General features: G+C 45.5%; 1 protein-coding gene across 6 annotated transcripts in view; it reads left to right on the top strand.

Annotated features, from left to right (window-relative positions):
- cdk5rap2 (CDK5 regulatory subunit associated protein 2) overlaps positions 1–11,807 on the top strand; it is a 74,766-nt gene extending 62,959 nt beyond the window's left edge. For 5 of the 6 annotated variants that reach the window (XM_041897636.2, XM_041897637.2, XM_041897634.2 and 2 more), the window contains 8 exons: positions 243–461; positions 4,149–4,208; positions 6,018–6,292; positions 6,633–6,788; positions 8,275–8,413; positions 10,163–10,209; positions 10,373–10,427; positions 11,088–11,807. In XM_041897636.2, coding sequence (XP_041753570.2) covers positions 243–461; positions 4,149–4,208; positions 6,018–6,292; positions 6,633–6,788; positions 8,275–8,413; positions 10,163–10,209; positions 10,373–10,427; positions 11,088–11,224 — 1,088 coding nt within the window. In that variant the 3' untranslated portion in view covers positions 11,225–11,807. The remainder of the gene's footprint in view (positions 1–242; positions 462–4,148; positions 4,209–6,017; positions 6,293–6,632; positions 6,789–8,274; positions 8,414–10,162; positions 10,210–10,372; positions 10,428–11,087) is intronic. The other variant, XM_041897635.2, reaches the window with a different exon arrangement.
- The last annotated feature ends 70 nt before the right edge of the window (positions 11,808–11,877 follow it).

Genomic DNA, 11,877 nt, shown 5'->3' with positions numbered 1-11,877 from the left:
ACACACACACACACACACACACACACACACACACACACACAGGTACTGTCCTACACACACACAGGTACTGTCCTACACACACACACACACACACACAGGTACTGTCCTACACACACACACAGGTACTGTCCTACACACACACACAGGTACTGTCCTACAAGCACACAGGTACTGTCCTATAAACACACACACACACACACTTGTCGCTTAGTTGTTTCTGACCATTTCGCACCCCTCTCTAGAGTCCAGTGGTACAGCCCAACAGTCTGGTCCTGGTTCAGGGTCTGGGTCGAACCAAGTGGACCTGGGGGAGCTGCTGTCAGAGATCCGCCACCTGAGGCTGCAGCTGGAGAGGAGCATCCAGACCAACACGTCCTTGAGGCAGAGACTGGAGGAACAGCTGCTCAGAGGCCCCAACCGCCCAGATACCATCAATATCAACTATCTACTGACTACTTCAGGTACAGAGAGCTCCAAAAACATTGGGACAGTGACACCTTTGTTGTTGTTTTGGCTCTATACTCCAACACTTTGGATTTGAAATGATACAATGACTATGAGGTTAAAGTGCAGACTGTCAGCTTTAATTTGAGGGTATTTTCATCCATATCGAGTGAACTGTTTAAGAAATTACAGCACTTTTTGTACATAGTCCCCTCCATTTTAGGGGACCAAAAGTATTGTCACAAATTCACTTATGTGTATTAAAGTAGTCAAAAGTGTAGTATTTGGTTCCATATTCCTAGCACGCAATGATTACATCAAGCTTGTGACTCTACAAACTTGTTGGATGCATTTGCTGTTTGTTTTGGTTGTTTCAGATAATTTTGTGCCCGATAGAAATGTTTTGTCACTTTTATTGTAAATAGCAATAGAATATGTTTCTAAACAGTTCTATATTCATGGGAATGCTACCATGATTACGGATCATCCTGAATGAATTATGAATGAGAAAGTTAGAGCCATAAATATCATCCCCCCCCACCCATGTTATGGTAATGCTGAGAGGTTAGCTTGTCTTGGGAATATTAGATTTGTGCGTCTAACTTTCTCACTCATCATTATTCACAATTCATTCAGGATTATCCATAGTCATGGTAGCATTCCCATGAATATAGAACTGTTTAGAAACATATTCTATTGTTATTTACAATAAAAGTGACAAAACATTTCTATCGGGCACAAAATTATCTGAAACAACCAAAACAAACAGCAAATGCATCCAACACGTTTGTAGAGTCACAAGCTTGATGTAATCATTGCGTGCTAGGAATAGGACTCATAGGACACATAAGTGAATTTGTCCCAATACTTTTGGTCCCCTAAAATGGAGGGGACTACACTGAGTGTACAAAACATTAGGAACACTATTGTGTTACACCCCCCTTTGCCCTCAGAACAGCCTCAATTAGTTGGGGCAAGGTGTCAAGCGTTCCACAGGGATGCTGGCCCATGTTGACTCCAATGCTTCCCACAGTTGTGTCAAGTTGGCTGGATGTCGGACCATTCTTGATACACACAGGAAACTGTTGATCATGAAAAACCCAGCAGCTTTGCAGTTCTTGACACAAACTGGTGCGCCTGGCAGCTACTTCTATACCCCGTTCAAAGGCACTTCAATCTTTTGTCTTGCCCATTCACCCTCTGATTGGCAGACATACACAATCCATGTCTCAAATGTCTCAAGGCTTAAAAACCTTCTTTGACAAGTGCCATAAATAAGGGATCATAGCATTCACCTCGTCAGTCTGTCATGGAAAGAGCAGAGTTCCTAATGTTTTGTGCACTCAGTGTATGTACAAAAAGTGCTGTCATTTCTAAACGGTTCACCCGATATGGATAAGAAATACCCTCAAATTAAAGCTGACAGTCTGCACTTTAACCTCATAGTCATTGTATCATTTCAAATCTAAAGTGCTTGCGTACAGAGCCAAAACAAAAAAAATGTGTCACTGTCTCAATACTTTTGGAGCTCATTGTATATACACTATATATACAAAAGTAAGTGGACACACCTTCAAATTAGTGAATTCGGCTATTTCAGCCACACCTGTTGCTGACAGGTGTATAAAATTGAGCACACCGCCATGCAATCTCCATAGACAAACGTTGGAAGTAGTTTGGCCTTACTGAAGAGCTCAATGACTTCCAACGTGGCAACGTCATAGGATGCCACCTTTCCAACAAGTCAGTTCGTGAAATTCTGCCCTGCTAGAGCTGCCCCGGTCAACTGTAAGTGCTGTTATTGTGAAGTGGAAACATCTAGGAGCAACAACGGCTCAGCCGCGAAGTGGTAGGCCACACAAGCTCACAGAACAGAACCGCAGTGTGCTGAAGCGCGTAGTGCGTAAAAATTGCCTGTCCTCGGTTGCAACACTCACTACCGAGTTCCAAACTGCCTCTGGAAGCAACGTCAGTACAAGAACTGTTCGTTGGGAGCTTCATGAAATGAGTTTCCATGGCCGAGCAGCCGCACACAAGCCTAAGATCACCATGCGCAATGCCAAGCGTCGGCTGGAGTGTTGTAAAGCTTGCCGCCGTTGGACTCTGGAGCAGTGGAAACGCATTCTTTGGAGTGATGATCACGCTTCACCATCTGGAAGTCTGACAGATTAATCTGGGTTTGGCGTATGCCAGGAGAACGCTACCTGCCCGAATGCATAGTGCCAACTGTAAAGTTTGGTGGAGGAGGAATAATGGTCTGGGGCTGTTTTTCATGATTAGGGCTAGGCCCCTTAGTTCTAGTGAAGGAAATCTTAACGCTACAGCATACAATGACATTCTAGACGATTCTGTGCTTCCAACTTTGTGGCAACAGTTTGGGGAAGGCCCTTTCCTGTTTCAGCATGACAATGCCCCCGTGCACAAAGCGAGGTCCATACAGAAATGATTTGTTGTGATCGCTGTGGAAGAACTTGACTGGCCTGCACAGAGCCCTGACCTCAACTCCATCGAACACCTTTGGGATGAATTGGAACGCTGACTGCGAGCCAGGCCTAATCGCCCAACATCAGTGCCTGACCTCACTTTGATTTTTTTTCATTTTTTTTTTCACCTTTATTTAACCAGGTAAGCCAGTTGAGAACAAGTTCTCATTTACAACTGCGACCTGGCCAAGATAAAGCAAAAAAATGCGATAAAAACAACAACACAGAGTTACATATGGGGTAAACAAAACATAAAGTCAAAAATACAACAGAAAATAGAAAATATATATACACTGTGTGCAAATGTAGCAAGGTATGGAGGTAAGGCAATAAATAGGCTATAGTGCAAAATAATTACAATTAGTATTAACACTGGAATGATAGATGTGCAAGAGATGATGTGCAAATAGAGATACTGGGGTGCAAATGAGCAAAATAAATAATATACTACGGGTGGGTGTTGCTATGGTGACCAATGAGCTAAGATAAGGCGGGGATTTGCCTAGCAGTGATTTATAGATGGCCTGGAGCCAGTGGGTTTGGCGACGAATATGTAGTGAGGACCAGCCAACAAGAGCGTACAGGTCACAGTGGTGGGTAGTATATGGGGCTTTGGTGACAAAACGGATGGCACTGTGATAGACTACATCCAATTTGCTGAGTAGAGTGTTGGGGTCTATTTTGTAAATGATATCGCTGAAGTCAAGGATCGGTAGGATAGTCAGTTTTACGAGGGCATGTTTGGCAGCATGAGTGAAGGAGGCTTTGTTGCGAAATAGGAAGCCGATTCTGGATTTAACTTTGGATTGGAGATGCTTAATGTGAGTCTGGAAGGAGAGTTTACAGTCTAACCAGACTGTAAACTAATGCTAATGCTAATGCTCTTGTGGCTGAATGGAAGCAAGTCCCCGCAGCAATGTTCCAACATCTAGTGGAAAGCCTTCCCAGAAGAGTGGAGGCTATTATAGCAGCAAAGGGGGGACCAACTTCATATTAATGCCAATTAATTTTGGAATTAGATGTTCGACGAGCAGGTGTCCACATACTTTTGGTCATGTAGTGTACATAGTATAGAGGTAGAAATCCATACACACTATCATTATCTACTATCCACGTCAGGTAGAATATATATGTACTCACTCTCTCACTGAACGCACGCATACCCATATTCACACACAAAGTCTCGTGGTTTAAACATTTGTCCTATGTTGTGTGTTCCAGAGGATACAGGCAGGTCTCCTGGCCGTGAAGGCTGTGATCCTCCCCGCCACTCCTCTCACGGTGAGAACCCACAGCCCACCCAATCCACAATGTACAGTGCCTTCTGAAAGTATTCAGACCCCTTGACTTTTTCCACATTTAGTTACGTTACGGCCTTATTCTAAAATGGATTAAATAAATACAAATCCTCAGCAATCTACACACAATGCCCCATAATGACAAAGCTAAAACAGGTTTTTATAAATGTTTGCAAATTTAAATTTAAAAACAGAAACCTTAATCACATAAGTATTCAGACCCTTTGCTATGAGACTCGAAATTGAGCTCAGGTGCATCCTGTTTCCATTGATCATCCTTGAGATGTTTCTACAACTTGATTGAGGTACACCTGTGATAAATTCAATAGATTGGACATGATTTGGAAAGGCACACACCTGTCTATATAAGGTCCCATAGTTGACAGTTCATGTCAGAGCAAAAACCAAGCCATGAGGTTGAAGAATTGTCTGTAGAGCTCCGAGACAGGATTGTGTTGAGGCACAGATCTGAGAAAGGGTACCTAAAAATGTATGCAGCGTTGAAGGTCCCCAAGAACACAGTGGCCTCCAATCATTCTTAAATGGAAGAAGTTTGTAACAACCAAGTCTATTCCTAGAGCTGGCCGCCCGGCCAAACTGAGCAATCGGGGGAGAAGGGCCTTGGTCAGGGAGGTGACCAAGAACCTGATGGTCACTCTGACAGAGCTCCAGAGTTCCTCTGTGGAGATGGGAGAACCTTCCAGAAGGACAACCATCTCTGCAGCACTCCACCAAGCAGGCCTTTATGGTAGAGTGGCCAGACGGAAGCCATTCCTCAGTAAAGGGCACATGACAGCCCGCTTGGTGTTTGCCAAAAGGCACCTAAAGGACTCTCAGGCCATGAGAAACAAGATTCTCTGGTCTGATGAAACCAAAATTGAGCTCTTTGGCCTGAATGCCAAGCGTCACGTCTGGAGGAAACCTGGCACCATCCCTACGGTGAAGCATGGTGGTGGCAGCATCATGCTGTGGGGATGTTTTTCAGCGGCAGGGACTGGGAGACTAATCAGGATCGAGGAAAAGATGAACGGAGCAAAGTACAGAGAGATCCTTGATGAAAACCTGCTCCAGAGCACTCAGGACCTCAGACTGGGGCGAAGGTTCACCTTCCAACAGGACAACGACCCTAAGCACACAGCCAAGACAACGCAGGAGTGGCTTCGGGACAAGTCTCTGAATGTCCTTGAGTGGCCCAGCCAGAGCCCGGACTTGAACCAAATGGAACATCTCTGGAAAGACTTGTCCCCATCCAACCTGACAGAGCTTGAGAGGATCTGCACAGAAGAATGGGAGAAACTCCCCAAGTACAGGTGTGCCAAGCTTGTAGCGTCATACCCAAGAAGACTCGAGGCTGTAATCACTGCCAAAGGTGCTTCAACAAAATACTAAGTAAAGGGTCTGAATGCTTATGGAAATTTGATATTTCTGTTTTTTATTAAAAAATCTACAGACCTGTTTTTTGCATTGTCATTATGACGTATTGTGTGTAGATTGATGAGGGGGGAAAACTATTTAATCCATTTTAGAATAAGGCTGTAACGTAACAAAATGTGGAAAAGGGGAAGGTGTCTGAATACTTTGAGAATGCACTGTTACTGGCCTGTAGGTACACCACAGCAAATGTCACATTTATAAATGTTTTTCTCTCTTAGGAGGTAGTTGTTTTGTGTTTTAGGGTGTGTTGTGTATAATGTCAATGAGTTAGAGGTGAGTAACTGTGTATAACATCAATGTATGTCTCTGTCAAATCTGCTTGTGTAAATAAAATGTGTTTTTGTGTTCTCTCTGCCAGATCTGAAGCGCCAAGCCCAGTCAGAGATGGACGCCTTGTCCCAGTGTAGTAACAGTTCTGGGGACAGTGTCTCTGGCTCGGCTCCCCCTCTGTCCCGCCTGGTGCCCGGCCACCGCCTGTGGGCCAACCGCCAAGGGCGCCACATCCTGGGCCTTATCGAGGACCACAATGCCCTGCGGAAGCAGATCTCCGAGGGCAGGAGGCTCACCCGCACCATGGACACACACCTGCAGGAGTGTGTACGCACACTCAGCCAGCAGGGGACTGACAACAGGGTAAATGCAACACAGTCTCTGATGAGCACATTCCCTTGTTTAATACATGTCAGACCTTCCTGTTCCTTGCTCAGGTGAAGTCCAGCCAACTATCTTTAGCATTTCTAATGTGCATGTAGTATTTGATAGTCATTCATGCAGTAAATTGCTATAATAGTTCATTACTTTAGATGAAGAATCTGATGAACACATTTCCCATGTGTTCATTATGCGAGTGTTCTCATTTACAGTTTTTTCACAAATCTCTTATGAGATGCGTTACAGTGATCGACTTGGTAACAGTATCTCCGACTGTGTATGTTGACTATTGAGACAGTGTTCTGCGTGTGTTATTGTCCAGGTGGTGGAGCAGGGTCAGCTGAAGGCTCTGTCCAGCAGTGTGAACACCATGCAGCAGGTCCTGGAGGAGGCTGGCCAGCTGCTCAAACTGGTCTGGAGGGTGTCCCTGCCCTCTGGCACCGCGACCGCAGGAGGAGACGTCAACAGCAACCAGCAGGTACACACTCTCGCTCATGCGCGCACGTTTCTCACACACACACAATCGCTCACTCTCTCTCACACACACACCAGTTATACACACACCCTCTCTACGCAGTCTTCAACTCCGTCTTCAGTTCACACACAAACAAGACTCTCTACATAGTACGTACACACATTTGTTCCACAAATTATAAATATATATATTAATTCTGTCCACACAGTCTATACACACACAAATGTAATTAGAATGACGCAAATGGAATAAATTGGTCAATATGTGTGGAAAGTGGAGACATCACAAAGGTTAAAAAGTAAACATTAGTGGAGACACGTTATCAGTTCTGGAGACTGTATGCATCATGTTTGCTCCCTCCCTCTACCCATCCCTCCCTGGGCTCCCGAGTGGCGCAGTGGTCTAAGGCACTGCATCTCAGTGCTTGAGGCGTCACTACAGACCCCCTGGTTCGATTCCAGGCTGTATCACAACCGGCCGTGATTGGGAGTCCCATAGGGCGGCACACAATTGGCCCAGTGTCGTCCGGGTTTGGCCGGTGTAGGCCGTCATTGTAAATAAGAATTTGTTCTTAACTGACTTGCCTAGTTAAATAAAGGTAAAATAAAAATAAAATAAAAAAATGTCTCCAGGGTGTCTAGTTGTGTTTACATTGTGACGTAATCCACGTTCCATGTGTATTGGGGGTACTGATAAGACCAGTGTAAATGTTGTGGGTGACTCAGTCATGAAGTAACAATTCCTTCCTCCCTCCCTCTCGCCCGCCCTCCACCCATCCCTCCCTCCCTCTACCCATCCCTCCCTCCCTCTACCCATCCCTCCCTCCCTCTACCCATCCCTCCCTCCCTCTACCCATCCCTCCCTCCCTCCACCCATCCCTCCCTCCCTCTACCCATCCCTCCCTCCCTCTACCCATCCATCCCTCCCTCTACCCATCCCTCCCTCCCTCTACCCATCCCTCCCTCCCTCCACCCATCCCTCCCTCCCACCATCCCTCCCTCCCTCTACCCATCCCTCCCTCTCTCTACCCATCCCTCCCTCTCTCTACCCATCCCTCCCTCCCTCTACCCATCCCTCCCTCCCTCCCTCTACCCATCCCTCCCTCTCTCTACCCATCTCTCCCTCTCTCTACCCATCTCTCCCTCCCTCTACCCATCCCTCCCTCCCTCTACCCATCCCTCCCTCCCTCTACCCATCCCTCCCTCCCTCTACCCATCCCTCCCTCCCTCTACCCATCCCTCCCTCCCTCTACCCATCCCTCCCATCCCTCCCTCCCTCCCTCTACCCATCCCTCCCTCCCTCCCTCTCAATCCCATCCCTCCCTCTCTCTCTCCCATCCCTCCCTCTCTCTCTCCCATCCCATCCCTCCCTCTCTCTCTCCCATCCCTCCCTCCCTCTCTCTCTCCCATCCCTCCCTCCCTCTCTCCCATCCCTCCCTCTCGCCCTCCATCCACCCATCCCTCCCTCTCTCCCTCCATCCCTCTCCCAGGATGAGCTGTTGAAGAATGAGATAGCGAGTCTGAAGAGCCGTCTGTCCCAGCAGGAGCGGATGCTGAGCGGTGCGGTCAAACGGCTGCGCACCACCAACCAGCTCAAAGAGGGCATGGAGAGGGTCATTATTGACCAGCGTAAGAACTCACTTCACCTCCCATGCTTGACAGAATAATGAGAATACATTTGATTGAGGATCAACACAATGCTTTCATATTATACTGAAGAAAATATAAACGCAACAATTTCAACGTTTTTACTGAGTTACAGTTCATATAAGGAAATCAGTCAATTGAAATAAATTCATTCGGCCCTAATATATAGATTTCACATGACTGGGAATACAGATATGCATCTGTTGGTCAGACATACCTTTTTTTTTTTTTAAAGGTAGGGGCGTGGATCAGAAAACCAGTCAGTATCTGGTGTGACCACCATTTGCCTCATGCAGCGCGACACATCTCCTTCGCATAAAGTTGATCAGGCTGTTGATTGTGGCCTGTGGAATGTTGTGGATGGCTGTGCAAATTTGCTGGATATTGGCAGGTACTGGAACACGGTGTCGTACACGTCGATCCAGAGCATCCCGAACATGCTTAATGGGTGATGTCTGGTGAGTATGCAGGCCATGGAAGAACTGAGACATTTTCAGCTTCCAGGAATTGTGTAAAGATCCTTGCGACATTGGGCCGTGCATTATCATACTGAAACATGAGGTGATGGCGGCGGCAGATGAATGGCACGACAATGGGCCTCAGGATCTCGTCACAGTATCTCCATGTATTCAAATGCAATTGTGTTCGTTGTCTGTAGCTTATGTCTGCCCTTACCATAACCCCACTGCCACCATGGGGCACTCTGTTCACAACGTTGACATCAGCAAACCGCTTGCCCACGCAACGCCATACACGCTGTCTGCCATCTGACCGGTACAGGTGAAACCGTGATTCATCCCTGAAGAGCACACTTCTCCAGCATGCCAGTGGCCATCAAAGGTGAGCTTTTGCCCACTGAAGTCGGTTAAGACGCCGAACTGCAGTCTGGTCAAGACTCTGGTGAGGACGACGAGCACGCAGATGAGCTTCCCTGAGACGGGGTTTCTGACAGTTTTTACTGAAATTCTTCGGTTGTGCAAACCCACAGTTTCATCAGCTGTCCGGGTGGCTGGTCTCAGACGATCCCACAGGTGAAGAAACCGGATGTGGAGGTCCTGGGCTGGCGTGGTTACACGTGGTCTGCAGTAGTGAGGCCGGTTGGCCGTACTGCAAAATTCTTTAAAATTACATTTGAGGTGGCTTATGTTAGAGAAATAAACATTCAGTTCTCTGGCAACAGCTCTGGTGGACATTCCTGCAGTCAGCATGCCAATTGCACGCTCCCTAAAAACTTGAGACATCTGTGGCATTGTTGTGTGACAAAACTGCACATTTTAGTGGCCTTTTATTGTCCTCAGCACAAGGTGCACCTGTGTAATGATCATGCTGTTTAATCAGCTTCTTGATCTGCCACACCTGTCAGGTGGATGGATTATCTTGGCAAAGGAAAAATGCTCACTAACAGGGATGCAAACAAATTTGTGCACAACATTTTAGAGAAATAAGCTTTTTGTCCGTATGGAAAATGTCTAGGATCTTTTATTTCAGCTCATGAAACATGGGACCAACACTTTACATGTTGCGTTTATATTTTAGTTCAGTGTAATTTATTCAGATCCTATTCTGAGAGCATAATTATAATGCATTTGAGAATCAACCCAATGCTTTCATATTAACTTATTCAGATCCTATTCTGAGAGAATAATTATAATGCATTTGATTGAGAATTAACTGTTAACTGATTCAGATCCAAACATTTAATTGACATGATTTGTTATTCTTTCCAACCAGTGTCGTTAACCCACGGAGTGCTGAAGAAGGCCAGAGGGAATCTAGAGGTGAGTCAAAGAATCAGTAACCAGTTTAGACAGACACCAACAAGTATTGTCAGTCAGACCAATCAAAGAATAGACTAATTCCGTAGCCTTTTCTCTCGAATGTGCCGTCTCTTATCTGTCTTTCTTCTCTCACTCTTTGTCTATAAATGTGGGCAAATCTCAGACAAATTATTACACCGTCTTTGGGCTGAAAGGCCTGTCTGGAGGACCAGAGGAAGGTAATAGTGTGTAAGGGGACAGGGTTTGAGTGTTCTAATGCATGACTTGGTTTGTTCCGTGACCTCGGTTTGTTCCATGACTTGATTTGTTCCATAGCTTTTATGACTTGGTTTGCTCTCACTGTACTTCACTATTAAAAGTAATAATGATGCTTGAGCCGACATCCGCTGCGTTTACTGCGAACGCAATCTCCGCAAACTTCAAGGATATTGCCTTTTAAAAGTCAAGTGCAGTTTGAATCCCAGCGTTGGTTTGTTCCATGACTTGGTTTGTTCCACAGACTTTTTTGTGTTGCATGAAAAGAAGGACCGGACCTGGCCAAATACAAATGCATGCTGGTCATTCTCTCAGCTCACAGGCCCATTGTAGCTCAGCCATCAAGGCTCTGTTGTTTTGAGTGATATTTCTCTGGTTGGTCTTTGGATTCATATGATATTGCATGTTCTGTTGTCTAAGATTTACCACTCCTGCTTGGCAAATTTTTTAGCAGAAGAAAAAAATAAAAAATACGTGGGGAAATGTTGATAGATCAGTTGGAATTATAGGGGCATTCCACTGGCTTTTCATACCTCAACTTGAAGAGACACATTGGCAAATGCAACATCCTAGCTGATCAATGTGTGTATGGTTGGTTAACTGACGTGTCCTTGCCTCTACAGGAGGTCCCGGTCAATGGTCAGTGACCATTGGTCCTTCAGGATCCCCCGATGAGGGAGTAAGCGTCCCCGTCCCTGCCAGACACGCTGAATCCCCTGAGGAGAGGAACAGTGACACCTCAACCCACTGCAGCTACTAGATCTGCCAGTCCAATGGATGGAGTTCAATAATAGTCTATGGTGCCTTCCTCTCCTCACCTTTCCTTTGTCTGCACTGATGTGAAATACTTGAAGTGTTATACAGCAAAAGCATTACTCTGGTTTTCCCCTGATCTGTTCAAATTAAGGGACAAGGAGAGGAAGCCACTTTACACTATTGAGATGCACCCCAACTGTCAGGGACACAGCCTTTTATAGCTACCTAATTGACCTGTCATTCTCTCAGGCCCTTCCCCTTTATCCCTGCTCTAATACTATATCTGCTTTTTGACAAACCTTACCTTGAGATATGCAAGTCATATTATGGAAATTGTACTGTACTTGCACACCTGCCTATCTTGAGACATATTTTCGGTACAAAGGTTCCTTTAAAGGAAATGTAACTTTCTTTCCCTCTTGTAAATGTCGTCTCCCCCCTTAAATTTCTTTTAAGATTTTAATTTCCATTTTATACAATAGAGACCTATTTTACAAAAAGTATTTCCCTCGACATTTGACCTGTCAATTGTGGGTTCTCGTTTGTAATAATGTGCAAATGCATTAAATCAGCTTTGCTTTAAAAAATGTCCTCAGTGTAATGACCTCAATGCATAAAAACATGATAAACAAGTCAACACACATTATACTTGAAGAC

The sequence above is a fragment of the Coregonus clupeaformis genome, chromosome 15 (genome assembly GCF_020615455.1).
Source record: "Coregonus clupeaformis isolate EN_2021a chromosome 15, ASM2061545v1, whole genome shotgun sequence".
NCBI lineage: Eukaryota > Metazoa > Chordata > Actinopteri > Salmoniformes > Salmonidae > Coregonus > Coregonus clupeaformis.
This window is presented reverse-complemented; position numbering and strand designations above follow the sequence as displayed.